Here is an 18,623-nt window from a genome sequence, read left to right on the forward strand (position 1 = left end):
CTAATTTTCTTGTATTTTTAGTGGAGACCAGGTTTCACCATGTTGGCCAAGGTGGTCTTGAACTCCCGACTTCAAGTAATCTGCCTGCCTTGGCCTCCCAAAGTGTTGGGATTACAGGTGTGAGCCACTGTGCCTGGCCCTCTAGATACAATTAAATGTCTAAAACTTAAGGAAAAAACAATCATTCACCCAAATATATGACGTATCAAGTGAGCTGAGAGTCCTATTACTGCTCACTTACCTCTATATATGGCAAGTAGTAGAACTGGGTATTTATATTAGAAGGCTTAGAAATATCCTTGTATAATACTCAATTTTACAAAATTATCTGCAATCCACTTATGCCTCCTTTTATTTCTCCTTCCAGGAACCTGACACTCTCCTTTGGTGGTCTCAGGAAATCTTTTTTTTTTGTTTTGTTTTGTTTCTTTTTTGAGATGGAGTCTTGCCTGTCACCCATTGGCTGCGATCTTGACTCACTGCAACCGTTGCCTCCTGGGTTCAAGCAATTCTCCTGCCTCAGCCTCCCAAGTAGCTAGGATTACTGTATGCACCACCACACCCAACTAATTTTTGTAGTTTTAGTAGAGATGGGGGTTTTGCCATGTTGGCCAGGCTAGTCTTGAACTGCTGACCTCAGGTGATCCGCCTGCCTCAGCCTCCCAAAGTGCTGGGATTACAGGTGTGAGCCACTGTGCCCGGCCAGGAAATCTTTTCAACATAAATTATTTCTCAAGTAAAGGAAAATGTACTTTGAGGTTTAAGACACATACATAGTTCTGCTGTATTTATTAAATGGCTTTTGAAGTATTTGATCTGTTGTTGAAGGCAGAAGATATCCACATTGGTTTGAGGAGCTCTGTCTTCAGAAATCTTTTTGTAAATCTAAAATAGAATAGATAATATATGGAAGAACAGCAAAGGAAAACAGAACAAAGCCTTTTTATTTTTACATTCTTTTTTGCCTAATGCTTCTATTTAACTCACATCGTGCACAAAGATTTGCTTACACATTTGCTGAAGTCCACATTATAGGCTGAGCTAATACGGAACAGTGTGGATACAAAGGACTTAATATGGCCAGTTGCAATGGCAGCTTCAACTGGGCTTTCCAAGCTCAGAGTCGTTCATTCAGTAATTACACATATAAGTGTCTACTGAGTAGAGCATTATCTTAGGCACTACTGCTTAAACGATCACATACTGAAATAAAAAATGAAGTGGCAAGATAATTTGTATTGCTATAACATTGCCACAGTTTTCTAGAGTATCCTCTTGAATAATATTCAATCTGCTGGTTTTTTTCCTATTGGTTTATACACATACTCAGATGTCTCCCATTCAGAGTACTCTTCATTTGGCACTGCTATCCTCTTTGCGTTTCCTTCCAGCTATTATATGCAACAGGATTTTATTAGTTTCCTACTGTACCTGACACTTGATAATCTTGCACTTTTCTTTTCCCTGGCTTCTATAACATTTTCCCTTCCATCTTTCATCTCTTCACTTCTAAATCATTAGCATGTCTCAAGGATGGTTCCAGTATTTGCACCTTTTGGAGATCTTCAGTGCTAATGTTCTAGTGGCAATAGCTCAGTTGGCCTCTTGCGCTCTATTCTAGTCCCTGCCTTGCCCAGATTTATCTGTCTAGATAAAAACTACAAATCATGGCATTCCCTTCCTCAGAACCTTTAAAAGCTTCCTATTAAGCCCAAAACGAAGCCCAAACACCTAAGCTTGGAATTCAAGGCCATTCAGCTTGCTTCTTTGGATTTATAGCCCGTCACTTCTGGACGCACCGTTTACTAGATTAGCTGTACTACTTGATGGCTTCCAGAGTGACTGGATGCTTTCCTGTCTTTGCTCTTGCTGTTCCTTCAAGAATGAACAACCCTTGGCCTTTTTCCACCTCCATACCCTTATCTCATCAAATTTCTGCTTCTGGAAATCCTTTTCATACCTGATGGTATAGTATATTGGCATTAGGGATTAGTTTTTTTTTTTTTTTTTTTGAGATGGAGTCTTGCTCTGTTGCCCAGGCTGGAGTACAATAGTGTGATCTTGGCTCACTGCAACCTCCACCTCCCGGCTTCAAGCGATTCTCCTGCCTCAGCCTCCCAAGTAGCTGGGATTACAGGCACGCAATAACACGCCCGGCTAATTTTTGTATTTTTAGTAGAGACGGGGTTTCACCGTGTTGGCCAGGCTGGTCTTGAACTCCTGACCTCAGGTGATCCGCCCGCTTCGGTCTCCCAAAATGCTGGGATTATAGGTGCGAGCCGCTGTGTCCGGCCTAGGGATTTTTTTTTTTTTTTTTGAGACAGAGTTTTGCTCTTGTTGCCCAGGCTGGAGTGCAATGGCATGATCTCCGCTCACTGCAACCTCCACCTCCTGGGTTCAAGCGATTCTCCTGCCTCAGCTTCCCTAGTAGCTGGGATTATAGGTGCCCGCCACCACACCCAGCTAATTTTTTGTATTTTTAGTAGAGATGGGGTTTTACTATGTTGGCCAGGCTGGTTTTGAACTCCTGACCTCAGGCGATCCACCTGCCTCAGCGTCCCAAAGTGTTGGGATTACAGGTGTGAGCCACTGCACCCGGCTAGGGATTAGAATTCTTACAGCAGCTCACTGAAAGGAGTTCAGATACCACCATTTTCATATGAAATCTCAAGAGTCCATCAGATAAAATCTCTTTCTTAGCATTTTGTACATTTTTGTTTTGTACTAAGTTAGTACTTCTTTTTTTTTTTGAGATGGAGTCTCGCTCTGTTGCCCATGCTGGAGTGCAATGGTGTAATCTCAGCTCATTGCAACCTCTGCCTCCCTGGTTCAAGTGATTCTCATGTCTCCACCTCCTGAGTAGCTGGGATTACAGGTGCCTACCCCCACGCCCAGCTAATTTTTTGTATTTTTAGTAGAAAAGGGTTTCACCATATTGGCCAGGCTGGTCTCAAACTCTTGACCTCAAGTGATCCAACTGCCTTGGTCTCCCAAAGTGCTGGGATTACAGGCGTAAGCCATCGTGCCCAGCCAAGTTAGTACTTCTTAAGGGCAAGGGGGCATGATGTTAATTCATCTTTGTCTCCCTTATAGACCTGATACTTAGAATGTGTTTAATAACTATGTGTTAAATTGAATTAAGGAACCTCAATTTCCAAAACATTAAGGATAGTAAGATAAATCAGTAAATTTTGGGAGGAGGGCAAAGAAAGACTAGAACTCAAAAATTGCCCTTTTCTACTAATACTAAGATCTAACTAAATAGAAGGGAAAGGTATAGAGTCTTACCACTCTTCTTAAGAAGTTCTCCTTTTCGGGATTTATCCAGGTTTTCAAGAAAATGTTCAAAAACTTTCACATAAGGTGCTAGACTGGTCTTCTTATAATCTAAATTATGAAGAATGTACATTATAATTAGCATAGTGGCAGCAATAACATGAAAACGCAACTAAGTTTCTTTTTTTTTTTTTGGAGACGGAGTCTTGCTCTGTCCCCCAGGCTGGAGTGCAGTGGCGCGATCTCAGCTCACTGCAAGCTCCGTCTCCCCAGTTCATGCCATTCTCCTGCCTCAGCCTCCTGAGTAGCTGGGACTACAGGCGCCCGCTACCGCGCCTGGCTAATTTTTTGTATTTTTAGTAGAGACGGGGTTTTACCGTGGTCTCGATCTCCTGACCTTGTGATCTGCCCGCCTCAGGCTCCCAAAGTGGTGGGATTACAGGCGTGAGCCACCGCGTCCGGCACAACTAAGTTTCTTAAAATAATTCTCTAGAATAGTGCTGCCCAATGGACATATGAGAGAAACATATATACTTTTTTTTTTTTTGAGACGGAGCCTTGCTCTGTCACCCAGGCTGGAGTGCTGTGGCATGACCTCGGCTCACTGCAAGCTCCGCCTCCCGGGTTCCTGCCATTCTGCCTCAGCCTCCCGAGTAGCTGGACTACAGGTGCCCACCACCACACCCGGCTGATTTTTTTTTTTTGTATTTTTAGTAGAGATGGGGTTTCACCATGTTACCCAGGATGGTCTTGATCTCTTGACCTTGTGGTCCACCTGCCTTGGCCTCCCAAAGTGCTGGGATTACAGGCATGAGCCACCACGTCCGGCCACATATATACTTTTGAATACTATATTAGTCACATTAAAAAAGGTGAAATTATTATTATTGAGACAAGATTTCACTCTGTCACACAGGCTGAAGTTCAGGGGTGCCGTCTTGGCCCACGGCAGCCTCGACTTCCTGGGCTCAAGGGATCCTCCCATCTCTGCTTCCTGAGTAGCTGTAACTACAGGCATGTACCACCATGCCCAACTAATTTTTTTAATCTTTTTTTTGGTATCTGTAGAGACGAGGGCTCACTCTGTTGCCCGGGCTGGTCTCGAACTCCTGAGCTCAAGTGATCTCCCGGCCTTAGCCTCTGAAAGTGCTGAGATTACAGACACATGCCACCGTGCCCAACTAAAATATTATTTTGCATGTAATAAAATTGAGATATATGACACTCTCTTTCATAAAAGTCTTTTAGTGATATATATATATATATATATATATATATATATATATATATTTTGTTTGTTTGTTTGTTTGTTTTGAGATAGAGTCTGACTCTGTTGCCCAGGCTGGAGTGCAGTGGCGCAATCTTGGCTTACTGCACCCTCTGCCTCCCGGGTTCAAGTGATTCTCCTACCTCAGCCTCCCAGCTAGCTGGGATTACAGGTGCCTGCCACCACGCCAAGCTAATCTTTTGTATTTTTAGTAGAGACGGGGTTTCACCATGTTGGTCAGGCTGGTCGCGAACTCCTGACCTCGTGATTTACCCGCTTAGGCCTCCCAAAGTGCTGGGATCACAGGTGTGAGCCATCGCACCCGGCCCATGCCTTAAATGATCCTTCACCTCAGCCTCCCAAGTGGCTGGTACCACAGGGGGTGCCACCACAGCTGGCTAATTTTTTATTTTTAGTAGAGACAAGGTCTCGCTGTGTTGCTCAGGCTCGGGTCATGCCTTTTGGAGATTTAGAAGTTTTTACATTGAGTATGCTTTGTTTTTTTTTTTTTTTTTTTTTGAGATGGAGTCTTGCTCTGTCTCCCAGGCTGGAGTGCAGTGGGGCAATCTCGGCTCATTGCAAGCTCCACCTCCCAGGTTCAAGCGATTCTTGTGCCTCAGCCTCCCGAGTAGCTGAGATTATATGTGCCCACCATCACGCCCGGCTAATTTTTGTATTTTTAGTAAAGACGGGGTTTCACCATGTGGCCAGGCTGGTCTTGGAACTCCTGACCTCAGGTGACCCACCCACCTCAGCCTCCCAAAGTGCTGGGATTACAGGCATGAGCCACTCTGCCTGGCCTGCATTAAGTATTCTTTGATTTATAAAATAGTTTAAAAAATGTACATAACAAAAATTTGAATATAGGCAGGGTGCAGTGGCTCATGCCTGTAATCCCAAAACTTAGGGAGGCCAAGACAGGTGGATTACCTGAGGTCGTGAGTTCGAGACCAGCCTGACCAACATGGAGAAACCCCATCTCTACTAAAAATACAAAAATTAGCTGGACGTGGTGGCAGGCATCTGTAACTCCACCTACTCGGGAGGCTGAGACAGGAGAATCGCTTGAACCCAGGAGGCGGAGGTTGCAATGAGCCAAGATTGCACCACTGCACTCCAGCCTGGGTGACAGAGTAAGACTCTTTCTCTAAAAAAAAAAAAGAAGAATATACAATTTTATTCATCCATTTAATTACATAACCTATGATACCCAACGGGAAAATGGACTGAGAATAAGAAAGGAGTTTCACGTAAAATTTGGATTTTAGTAGTATCCTATGTTTGCATGGAATTAAGAATCCTCATAATAGTTCTTTAAAAAGAGTAAGAAAGAAATTATACTTTTTTTTTTTGAGATGAAGTCTCATTCTGTTGCCCAGGATGGAGTGCAGTGGCGTGACCTCAGCTCACTGCAACCTCTGCCTCCCGGGCTCAAGTGATTCTTGTGCCTCAGCCTCCTGAATACCTGGGATTACAGGTGTGCGCCACCATGCCTGGCTAATTTTTGTATTTTTAGTAGAGATGGGGTTTAACCATGTTGGCCAGGCTGGTCTCAAATTCCTGACCTCAGGTGATCCACCCACCTTGACTTCCCAGAGTGCTGGGATTACAGGCGTGAGCCACCATGCCCGGCCATATAATTTTTATTTTGAGACAAGGTATCTCTCTGACACCCAGGCTGGAGTACAGTGGTGTGATCAGGGCTTACTGCAGCCTTAACCTCCTGGCTCAAACAGCCTCTTGAGTAGCTGAGACCACAGGTGTATGCCAGCATGTCTAGCTAATTTTTTTTTGGAGAGACAAGGTCTCTCTGTGTTGCCCAGGGTGGTCTCAAACTCCTGGGCTCAAGTGATCCTCTTGCCTCAGCCTCCCAAAGTGCTGGAATTACAGGTGTGAGGTGAGCGGTTAGCGGGCATTACTGCCTGAGCTCTGCCTTATGTTAGATCAGCAGAAGCACTAAATTCTCATAGGAGCATGAACCCTATTTTTTTTTTTTTTTGAGACGGAGTCTCCCTCTGTCGCCCAGGCTGGAGTGCAGTGGCCGGATCTCAGCTCACTGCAAGCTCCGCCTCCCGGGTTCCCGCCATTCTCCTGCCTCAGCCTCCTGAGTAGCTGGGACTACAGGCGCCGCCACCTCGCCCGGCTAGTTTTTTGTATTATTTTAGTAGAGACGGAGTTTCACCGTGTTAGCCAGGATGGTCTCGATCTCCTGACCTCGTGATCCGCCCGTCTCGGCCTCCCAAAGTGCTGGGATTACAGGCTTGAGCCACCGCGCCCGGCCTTGAACCCTATTGTGAAGTGCGCATGTGAGGGATCTAGGTTGTGCACTTCTTATCAGAATCTAATTCCTGATGATTTGAGGTAAAAAAGTTTCATCCTGGAACCATCCCCAACTCCTCCCCATCTCTTTGAAGTCCGTGCAAAAATTGTCTTCCACAGAACTGGTCCCTGATGCCAAAAAGGTTGGGGAGTGCTGCTATGCAGCATCTCTCTCTCTTTTTTTTTTTTGAGACGGAGTTTCACTCTTGTTGCCCAGGCTGGAATGCAATGGCGTGATCTTGGCTCACCACAACCTCCACCTCCCAGGTTCAAGCGATTCTCCTGCCTCTGCCTTCCAAGCAGCTGGGATTATAGGCACGTGCCACCACACCTGGCTAATGTTGTATTTTTTGGATAGACGGGGTTTCTCCATGTTGGTCAGGCTGGTCTCGAACTCATGACCTCAGGTGATCCGCCCACCTGGGCCTCCCAAAGTGCTGGGATTACAGGTGTGAACCACCGTGCCTGGCCTGCAGTATCTCTTAGGTGTTAGATTTGCCTTCCATTAGCAAGAAGATTTAGAAATTCCTTAGCTTCTTCAAATTCTTGTCTTTTTTTTTTTTTTTTTTGAGACAGTCTCCCTCTGTTGCCCAGGATGGAGTGCAGTGGCACAATCTTGGCTCACTGCAACCTCTGCCTCCTGGGTTCAACCGATTCTTCTGCCTCAGCTTCCTGGCTAGCTAGGATTACAGGCGCCTTCCACTACACCTGGTTAATTTTTGTATATTTAGCAGAGATGGCGTTTCACCATGTTGCCAGGCTGGTCTTGAACTCCTGACCTCAAGTGATCCACCTGCCTCGGCCTCCCAAAATGCTGGGATTATAGGCGTGAACCACTGACCCAGCCAGCTTCTTCAAATTCTTGAATATACAACTCGGTAAACAGTTTAGACATATGTTTACCATAAAACCCACCAATATGCATCAGAAACAAAGAACAAAAGTACTGCACACATAATAGTTGTTAAATAAATAGGTGGTGAATCTCAGAGACTGATTATTCATACTTATTGATAGTTTAATCTTACAGTATAGATCCTAGCATTTAGAAGTTGTTTAGGAAATATGTGTTGAATCAGACTGGATTCAGTAACACCACTTGGGTAACTGCTGAAGAAAGGACACAAACATTGTATGCAGTTCCAGGACAAATGCTGATCCATTCTGGCTGAATCAGAGAATTAATTATTGGAGTGACAGATGGATATCTATATAAAAACCCTGTATTAAAGTGAAGCTTCAATATATTATCTTACCTCTGGTTCTATGTTTGACATCAGATTCAGCTTCATTCTCCTCTTTTTCCTCTTCATTAGTGGAAATGGCATCCAATTCACGGCAGATGAAGCTGCAAGTAACAGAACAAGAGAATTTTTTTTTTTTTTTGAGATGGAGTCTCACTCTGTTGCCAGGCTGGACTGCAGTGGTACGATCTTGGCTCACTGCAACCTCCGCCTCCCAGGTTCAAGTGATTCTCCTGCCTCAGCCTCCCAAGTAGCTGGGACTACAGGCGTGTGCCACCAAGCCCAGCTAATTTTTGTATTTTTAGTAGAGACAGGGTTTCACCATGTTGGCCAGGATGGTCTCGATCTCTTGACCTTGTGATCCGCCCACCCTACCCTCCCAAAGTGTTGGGATTATAGGCATGAGCCACCGTGCCTGGCCACGAACAAGAGAAGTTTAATGTTAGTTTCTGGTCAGCATTATCCAGTGTATAATAGCATGTGAATCCCATAAAATTTACTGTAAAAAAATTATGTGGTCAACTTAAATTTGGGATATTCTAAACAGCATGATCTCTTCTTGGAGTTTTTCATGCATATTATCATATGAAAGACCGTGAAATACTGTAGTAAAAGATACTTTTAATCTGTTTAAGTCAGAATTTCCTAAATTTATTTGACCTTAAAATCTTTTTCTTACATAACAGCAGGTGAAAAGCTTGTATTGTTCTATTAGGGCATCATCATCTAACCTTTGAACCTTATTTGGTTTCCCTAACCAAATATACCGTTCCCATGCAACTAATTCTCTAAGAAGGAGGCTAATCCAATTTATTTAAAATTCAGAACAACAATTACAAACAAGGAGTGATCAATGATCTGAAACATACCTTATGGTTGGAACAGTAAATGGATCAAACTGGTCCACTTTCTGCAAATCAATAGGCACAGATATGCGACCTGTAAGAAGCAAAAGTTATAAACTGATGATTGTGGACTATAAATCATTATAGGCATCTCCTATAAGTTATTTTTTGTTACAATTTTTTATCTAAGGGTTAGACAAAGGGTTAAACTTATCTGTTAAGAACCGTATTTAGAAATATAAATTAAAGTACTTTCACATTAGCTGTGCCCTTACTTTTTTTTAGAGTTAAGGTCTCACTTTGTCACCCATGCTGGAGTATAGTAGCATGGTCATAGCTCACTGCAGGCTTGAAGTCCTGGGCTCAAGTGATCCTCCCACCTCAGTTGTCTCCCAAAGTGCTGGGATTATAGATGTGAGCTACTGCACCTGGCCTGGCCAGTTTTCAATTTTGTTGAGTTGGGGTCTCACTGTGTTGCCCAGGCTGGCCTCGAACTTCTGGCCTCAAAACAATCCTCTTGCCTCAGCCTCTTGAGTTGCTAGGATTACAGGTGTGAACCACCATGTCCAGCATGCCTTTTACTTCTCTTTAAAAAACAACTGGCCAGGCGCAGCAGCTCACACCTGTAATCCCAGCACTTTGGGAGGCTGAGGAGGGTGGATCACAAGCCTGGCCAAGATAGTGAAACGCCGTCTCTACTAAAAATACAAAAATTAGCCAGGTGTGATAGCGGGTGCCTGTAATCCCAGCTACTTGGGAGGGAGAGGTAGAGAATTGCTTGAACCTGGGAGGCAGAGGTTGCAGTGAGCCAAGATCACGCCACTGCATTCCAGCCTGGGTGACAGAGCAAGACTCTGTCTCGGAAAAAACAAAAACAAAACAAAACAAAAAAAACACCAAAAAGCAAATGTGAAGACTGTTTTTTTCTTTTTTTTTTGAGACGGAGTCTCACTCTGTCGCCCAGGCTGGAGTGCAGTGGCCGGATCTCAGCTCACTGCAAGCTCCGCCTCCCAGGTTCACGCCATTCTCCTGCCTCAGCCTCCCTAGTAGCTGAGACTACAGGCGCCCACCACCTCGCCCGGCCAGTTTTTTTGTATTTTTTAGTAGAGATGGGGTTTAACCGTGTTAGCCAGGATGGACTCGATCTCCTGACCTCGTGATCCGCCTGTCTCGGCCTCCCAAAGTGCTCGGATTACAGGCTTGAACCACTGCGCCCGGCCCATGAAGACTGTTTTAATAAGAGCTATTTCCCAGTTGCTCTTATACCTACTTTTATTTCTATATTTAGAAATAAAGTATATTTAAATATTCCATATTTAAGTTCAGGACAATCTCAGATTTAGTAAGTCCTGAAAATAGAACAAAATAGATGGAAATATTATATTTACATTAGCTTGGTTTTTTTTAATTGAGATCAATACAGATACCCACATATCAGATACCTTTAAAAAGCATGCTGGAAATAAAATAGAGATTACTCTACTCTTTTAACCCCCTCTAGGATACCATACAGAATTTAACACATCTCAAAAATGACATGAGGCTGGGTGCAGTGGCTCATGTCTGTAATCCCAGCACTTTGGGAGACTGGGGCAGGTGAATTGCTTGACCTCAAGAGTTCAAGACCATCCTGGGCAATATGGCAAAACCCTGTCTACAAAATATTAGCTGTCTGTGGTAGCACGTGCCTGTAGCAGCAGCTACTCAGGAGGGTGAGGCAGAAGTATTGCTTGAGTTTGGAAGATTGAGCCTTCAGTGAGCCGAGACTGCATCGGTGCACTCCAGCCTGGGTGACAGCATGAGACTCTGTCTCAAAAAAAAAAAAAAATTTTGTTTTTGTCAGTGCTAGGAGTAGAGTTCATCGCATTTCTTTCTTTTTTTCTTTTTTCTTTTTTTTGTGAGACAAGGTCTCACTCTGTCGCCCAGACTGGAGTGCAGTGGCACCATCACAGCTCACTGCAGCCTTAACTTCCCAGGCTCAAGTGATCCTCCTGCCTTAGCCTCTTGAGTAGCTGGAACTACAGGCATGCACCACCATGTCTAGCTACTTTGTGTATTTTTTGTAGAAAGGGGGTTTAGACATGTTGTCTAGGCTGGTGTCAGACTCTGGGGCACAAGTGATTTGCCTACCTTGCCTTCCTCAAGTGCTGGGATTACAGGAGTAAGCCACCACATATGGCCACACACAATTTTTTTTTTATGTCTTTGGATAAGTTACATCTTGGGCCACCGTTTTCTCATCTGTACAATGAGAGTTGTTGTCCTAAGATTTTGACGGTCCTCTCCAAATCTAATATGGAACCTCAGAAACCCAACTGAAAAACAGTTACATAGTAGAAACTAATCTGGTAGCTACTTAACTGACAATATAAAAAACTAATTTAGGTATTAGGTGACAGAGCAATTCTTCTACCTTTAAATCATAGACATTATATATATTCAGACCTAATGCCATGCTTACTAAAGCAAATAGCAACTCATTTTTCTTTTAGTTTTCCTTAGTTCCCTTGTGTAGTACCTGTTTTAGGATGAACACTAAAAGGGCTCTTCAGTAGATGATTGATTCCTTTGCTGACATTGATATCCAGCCGTGGAAAACAGTACTGGAGCATAATCTCCCACTCCAGCCAGGGTCCATATTTGTCATTTTTGATGTTATTCTAAAAGCAGATACAAGGCCAACATGAGGATCAGTAGGAACAGTTGAGGATTTCTTTAAAGAAAGTTAAAAAAATGATCTTCAGGCCAGGCGCAGTGGCTCAAGTCTGTAATCTCAGCACTTTAGGAGGCCGAGACGGGTGGATCACGAGGTCAGGAGATCGAGACCATCCTGGCTAACACGGTGAAACCCCATCTCTACTAAAAAATACAAAAAACTAGCTGGGTGAGGTGGTGGGCGCCTGTAGTCCCAGCTACTTGGGAGGTTGAGGCAGGAGAATGGCGTGAACCCAGGAGACAGAGCTTGCAGTGAGCTGAGATCCGGCCACTGCACTCCAGCCTGGGCGACAGAGTGAGACTCCGTCTCAAAAAAAAAAAAAAAGATCTTCAACCATCTTTAACTGACTAGGCAAAACAATCAACTTAATTAAGAATTGCATTATTATAGCTGTAATACAGATTTCAATGGAACATACCTGACATCTGCTGGCTACTTTCTTCAAGTGCTCCCAACGCTGAAGTGAATTTTGAGACTTTTGGAAGCCTTGTTGAAGTTCATCATGAATTGGTGATGGGTCATTAAGGAACAGACTCATTTAGGGGACATCAATGAACAACTTAGTTTTAAGTATGTATTACCACAAGGGTATCTTATAAATACTTAGAAAGTAGTTATTAATGTTCCTTGAAATATAAATGTTGGCCGGGCATGGTGGCTCAAGCCTGTAATCCCAGCACTTTGGGAGGCTGAGGTGGGTGGATCACGTGAGGTCAGGAGTTTGAGACCAGCCTGGCGAACGTGGTGAAACCCCATCTCTACCAAAAATAGAAAAATCAGCAGGGCATGGTGGCTCACATCTGTAATCGTAGCTACTCTGGAGGCTGAGGCAGGAAAATTGTTTAAACCCGCAAGGTGAAGGTTGCAGTGAGCAGAGATTGTGCCACTGCACTACAGCCTGGGTGACAGAGTGAGACTCCATCTCAACAAACAAACAACCCACCCCACAAATGTTAAACTCAACAGCTGTATTCGGCTGGGCACAGTGGCTCATGCCTGTATTCCCAACACTTTGGGAGGCTAAGGTGGGTGGATCATTTGAGGTCAGGAGTTTGAGACCAGCCTGGCCGACATGGTGAGACCCTGTCTCTACTAAAAATACAAAAATTAGCTGGGCATGGTGGCGCACGCCTGTAGTCCCAGCTACTTGGGAGGCTGAGGCAGGAGAATCGTTTGAACCTGGGAGGCGGAGGTTGCAGTAAGCCAAGATCGCAACACTGCACACTCCAGCCTGGGCAACAGAGTGAGACTCTGTCTCAAAAAACAAACAACCCCCAAAAAACAAACCAACACCAGTTGTATCACTGAAATCTTCCACTGTAAAAATACAGTGATGATATAACAAAAAGAATGCCAAAATAACTATAAGGTATGGTGTAAAGTTTTCTCTGGTCTGCATGTGTTTTGACTATGTGATTCACCACTCTTTAGCCATTAATTCTAGGACCAACTTCCAAAATGAGAAAACTGATTTGCAACATGGCCCCATTTTTTATTGTGTTCCAGACCAGAGATACTAAAATCCAGAAATACAAGAGATATTTTGTATAAAAAAGATTAAACTTATAAGTATATGAGAACTTACAAGCAGACATATCTAACATTTATAATATCACAGATCAAAACAACTAGCTCACACAGAAATGATCACGGGAAAGGATATTTTCAGGAACAAGGGCTAAAATCTTATCCCAGCTTTCTTTATTTTTGAGAATATCTTGATTAACCAAGGCATATTCTTCAAAGTATTTTTTTATTATGTTAATAGATTTTCTGTAGGAACAACAATAACAATGGAGTCCCAACACTATTAGTAACACATATGCCACATAGGTATTGCTGCCATTGTAGGGAAGACTACTGCTTATTTTCATGACATTTTTAGAACTTAACTAGGTAAAATGGGAATACCACCCTTTGCAGGATTATGATAATTAAATGAGACATTTTAAGGGAAAATAACCTGGCATAGAACCTGGCACAGAATATGTATACAAGAAATGTTTACTTTTTAAACCTCACAACTTAGAAGGTTAATATACGCAATAAGGGTAGAAAGTAACCAACCCAGGACACCATAATACATCAGTAGCAGAATGTGGCATGCAGCCTACACTTTCCACTGTGAATTGCTTGTATTAATATCTCAACAATCATATAATGTTTGCAGTTCACAAATATGCATCACATTTAACTCTTTCACTTAATCATTGATACAACTGTGAGACAGGTAGAGTGGATGTTGTTCTTCCAATCATAGAGATAAGGAAATGGAGGCAGCAATATTTTATCAAGATCATAGTACATGGCAGAATAGGAATTTTTACTCCTAATATAAGGTTTTTTCCACTATCTTAGAGAAGTAGTGAATTCAGTGGAAAAAGCATGGGCTTTGGAGTCAGGCAGACCAGGGCATGAACCCTAAATTTAACAACTAACTTGTTGTGTGATGCCAAGCTTATTATAAAATCTCTCTAAAACTCACTTTCCTTATCTATAAATGGAGATACCATCAAGTCTCTTGTGGGGTTTTTGTGAAGAGCAATGAGAACATCTGTAAAACACCTATTAGGAATACTGCAGCATAAAATAGGCACTCAATTAACCATAGCTATTATTATAAAATGCTACCCAGCAGTGAAAATTGATAGCAAGTTAACTCTAAAGGCACAAGACAGTAAATGAGACACCTTAAAGTGTATGGAGACTTTTCCAACAGACCTGATAAAAGGGTGAATTTTTTCACTTAGGTGAACTTTCTTTTTAACATCTTGACCACCCTGAAAAATAAATCATTAAAAAAGAACTTCATGTACACAATATAAATACAGTCATGTGCAACATAATGACATTTTAGTCAATGATGGACAGCATATAAGATGGTAGGCGTGGTGGCTCACACCTGTAATCCCAGCATTTTGGGAGGCTGAGGTGGGTGGATCACCTGAGGTCAGGAGTTCCAGACCAGCCTGACCAATATGATGAAACCCTGTTTCCACTTGACACCACACCTGGCTAAATACAAAAATTAGCCAGGCGTGGTGATAAGTGCCTGTAATCCCAGCTACTTGGGAGGCTGAGACAGAAGAATTGCTTGAACCCGGGACACGGAGGTTGCAGTGAGCAGAGATTGCGTCACTGCACTCCAGCCTGGGCGACAGAGTGAGACTGTCTCCAAAAAAAAAAAAAATTTCGTAGGCTGGATGCGGTGGCTCACACCCATAATCTCAGCATTTTGGGAGGCAGAGGTGGGAGGATAGTTTGAGTTTAGGAGTTCAAGAACACCCTGGGCAATATAGTGAGATCTTGTTTTTGCAAAAAATTTAAAAATTAGCTGGGCATGGTGGCGCATCCTTTAGTCCCAGCTACGCAGGGGGCTGAGGTAGAAGGATCACTTGAGACCAGGAGGTCAAGACTGCAGTAAGCTGTGGTCACATCACTGTACTCCAGCCTGGGGGACAGGGTGAGACCGTGTCTCAAAAACAACAACAATAACAAAACAAAATCAAAACCAAACTTTTACATGTTCTGTTATTTTATATACGATAAATCTATTTTATCTATTATTATTATTATTATTTTTTGAGATGGAGTTTTGCTCGTTGCCCAGGCTGGAGTGCAATGGTGCGATCTCGGCTCACCACAACCTCTGCCTCCCAGGTTCAAGCGATTCTCCTGCCTCAGCCTCCTAGTAGCTGGGATTACAGGCATGTACAACCATGCCTGGCTAATTTTGTATTTTTAGTAGAGTCGGGGTTTCTCCATGTTGGTCAGCCTGGTCTCGAACTCCCGACCTCAGATGATCTGCCCGCCTCGGCCTCCCAAAGTGCTGGGATTACAGGCATGAGCCACCGCGTCCGGCCTTATCTATTATTTTATATATGCCACAAAGGAAGATTTTTATAGCAAAATAAAATGAAATATCTTAAAACATGTAGCTACTATGACTTTAAATGATCTGTTGGTAAGATCATTTACTCTGCAATGTGAATGCCATTAAAGATAGTTTCAGGCCAGCACGGTGGCTCATGCCTGTAATCCCAGCACTTTGGGAGGCTGAGGTGGGTGAATCACCTGAGGCCAGGAGTTCTAGACCAGCCTGGCCAACATGGTGAAACCCAGTCTTTACTAAAAATACAAAATTTAGCTGGGCATGGTGGCCGGTGCCTGTAGTCCCAGCTACTCCGGAGGCTGAGGAAAATTGCTTGGACCCAGGAGATGGAGCTGGCAGTGAGCCAAGATTGTGACATTGCAGTCCAGCCTGGGCAACAGAGTGAGACTCCATCTCAAAAAAAAAAAAAGAAAAAAAAAAGATAGTCTCATTTTCTTTGATAGTAAACATATCAGGCTTGGTAACATCTAGAAACTAAAGCAATGCAAATTAGAATTAAGAGGACCTTACCTTTATAAGGCTCAAATACTCAACTATCCCAGAACGTACTGCAGAAGACAATTTTCTAACTGATTCATCGCAGACCCAACAATGAACACCTCTCCTTCCAGAATATACCCAGAGACGATGCTTAAACCCAAAGTCCTCTGAGGAGGAGAGAAATAATAGGTTTTAAAACAAATCTATAAACTCCTTAATTAATATATATTAAATTACTTGTTTCCTGTGCTCCCCATGTTCTTGCTTCATCTCTTTACCCATCCTAGTCTCTCTGCTAGGAATTTCTTTCTTTTTTTAAAAATTATTTTATTAGGCTGGGCGTGGTGGCTCACACCTGTAATCCCAGCACTTTGGGAGGCTGAGGCAGGCGGATCACGAGGTCAGGAGTTCGAGACCAGCCTGACCAACATGGTGAAATGCCGCCTCTACTAAAAATACAAAAATTAGCTGGGCGTGGTGGCACACACCTGTAGTCCCAGCTACTCGGGGCTGAGACAGGAGAATCGCTTGAACCCAAAAGGCGGAGGTTGCAGTGAGTCGAGATCACGCCACTGCACTCTCACTTTGTCCGGCTGACAAAGTGAGACTCCGTCTCAAAAAAAAAAAAAGAAATTAATGAGATTTGATCACATAATACAGAGACTAATAGTAGTCAGAGGAAAACCGATTCTCACACTTGACCCCATTCAGAAACTGCTGATACTTGCCCTTCAATGCTCTGTCAATGATGCGTATGGCCATTGTCATGAGGGTCCAGCACTTAGGACATATGTCTGCAGAACTAGAGCAGAGTCATCATTACTCATTGTCAGTGGTATCACCCACCCTAACAGCAAGACACAGTGCTCACCTACAACATCTCCTCACATCGTCATAGTCTGTCATGTCAATGTCAAATACCAGTTCTTTTTCCTGAGCCTGGAAAGCTCCCAGCTTCACCGTATTGTGTTGATTGGGCTACAAATACAAAATGTTGATCAGTTTCTATAAGAGCTGCCACATTGCTAAATCTGCTTATTTTCTACCCATGTGGAAAAATATACCAAAGAGAAACAAAGAGACTATATAATGCCAACTTTATGGCAGTGAAAGTTCATTATTTTGGATCTCACACATACACAATTGATGAGAATCTTAACTTTCACCAACTTAAAGCAGAGTTTAATGAATACATATCCATTATAAATGTTTGTTGGTCAATAAGGATAATAATAAAGCTGTTTTTAGATTTCTGACAAGGGAACATATACAAATAATGGCCTATTGCAAGGTGTTTTAAGAACCTTTACTTGTATGTACTATACATACAAGTATTTAAAATTTTTCAGTAATTCAAAAAGATCTCCCCAATTAGTTTGAATTGAGACTTTATTAGAAAGAGGCTATGAGAGGCTGGGCGTGGTGGCTCATGCCTGTAATCCCAGCACTTTGGGAGGCTGAGGTGGGCAGATCAGTTGAGGTCAGGAGTTCGAAACCAGCCTGGCCAATATGGTGAAACTCTGTCTCCCTACCAAAGATACAAAAATTAGCTGGGTATGGTGGCATACGCCTGTAGTCCCAGCTATTTGGGAGCCTGAGGCAGGAGAATCATTTGAACCTAGGAGGCGGAAGTTGCTGTGGGCCAAGATCACGCCACTGCACTCCAGCCTGGGTGACTACGGTGAGACTGTCTCAAAAAAAGAAGAATCCGAGAGGGTAGTGCCACCATAAGTTTTTATAACTGTAAGTCAGAAGGGAGTGATAACTGAGGAGATTCATAAAAACGAAATCTTAGCCTGTTGGTAAGGAAAGATAAGAGGTGCAACCCAATTTATACCTCAGAACTCCCAAAAGACTCAGGGATAGGTGATACCAGGTATTGCTGGAATGAGTAAGTACGTTTAGTGGTGAAGCTGAGATGAAAAACAGGAAGATTTTTCAAGGCCACCCTTGACTGAAGGAAAAAAAAAAGGAGGATTGGGTCAAAGCCTAGTTAAGAAACAGTTAGCTCCCCAGATTGGTACACTTAGCTTGCAGAGCTGGGTGAGTGCTCTTTCATTTCCCTGGCAGAAGACACCTGAATTATTTTCTAGAGAGCATAAAACAGAAGGTCTCTGGACTTGGACAACAAGTACAATTGAAGAGTGTGTTGTACTGATATTATGAATTGATATTAGGGGAATAATTAGACATTTATATGTGGAATGTTAAGACCCAGCCCTTTCTACCCACTTCTGTACTCTTCCACTACCAACTCAGGCAGGAGGCTGGAAGATTCCTCTCTAAATAATCTGATCAGGGCTGGGTGCAGTGGCTCATGCCTGTAATCCCAACACTTTGGGAGGCTGAGGCGGGCGGGTCACGAGGTCAGGAGATCGAGACTAACTTGGCTAACATGGTGAAACCCCATCTCTACTAAAAATACAAAAAATTAGCCGGGTGTGGTGGCACACGTCTGTAATCTCAGCTACTCGGGAGGCTGAGGCAGGAGAATTGCTTGAACCCCGGAGGTGGAGGTTGCAGTGAGCCAAGATCGCACCACTGCCCTCCAGCCTGGGCGACAGAGTGAGACCCTGTCTCAAAA

At 43.3% G+C, this 18,623-nt stretch overlaps 1 protein-coding gene across 2 annotated transcripts in view; it reads right to left on the reverse strand.

Moving 5' to 3' along the window:
- Nucleotides 1-773: 773 nt before the first annotated feature.
- Nucleotides 774-18,623, reverse strand: part of PRIM1 (DNA primase subunit 1) — a 24,600-nt gene continuing 6,750 nt past the window's right edge. For both annotated transcript variants that reach the window (XM_017853320.1, XM_017853319.1), the window contains exons 3-13: nucleotides 16,911-17,017; nucleotides 16,768-16,841; nucleotides 16,070-16,206; nucleotides 14,389-14,447; nucleotides 13,331-13,440; nucleotides 12,086-12,177; nucleotides 11,470-11,611; nucleotides 8,976-9,045; nucleotides 8,119-8,210; nucleotides 3,289-3,387; nucleotides 774-885 (exon numbers count right to left, since the gene is read on the reverse strand). In XM_017853320.1, coding sequence (XP_017708809.1) covers nucleotides 866-885; nucleotides 3,289-3,387; nucleotides 8,119-8,210; nucleotides 8,976-9,045; nucleotides 11,470-11,611; nucleotides 12,086-12,177; nucleotides 13,331-13,440; nucleotides 14,389-14,447; nucleotides 16,070-16,206; nucleotides 16,768-16,841; nucleotides 16,911-17,017 — 1,002 coding nt within the window. In that variant the 3' untranslated portion in view covers nucleotides 774-865. The remainder of the gene's footprint in view (nucleotides 886-3,288; nucleotides 3,388-8,118; nucleotides 8,211-8,975; nucleotides 9,046-11,469; nucleotides 11,612-12,085; nucleotides 12,178-13,330; nucleotides 13,441-14,388; nucleotides 14,448-16,069; nucleotides 16,207-16,767; nucleotides 16,842-16,910; nucleotides 17,018-18,623) is intronic.

This window comes from Rhinopithecus bieti, unplaced genomic scaffold (assembly GCF_001698545.2).
Source record: "Rhinopithecus bieti isolate Rb0 unplaced genomic scaffold, ASM169854v2 scaffold_35950, whole genome shotgun sequence".
In the NCBI taxonomy this organism is placed as follows: domain Eukaryota; kingdom Metazoa; phylum Chordata; class Mammalia; order Primates; family Cercopithecidae; genus Rhinopithecus; species Rhinopithecus bieti.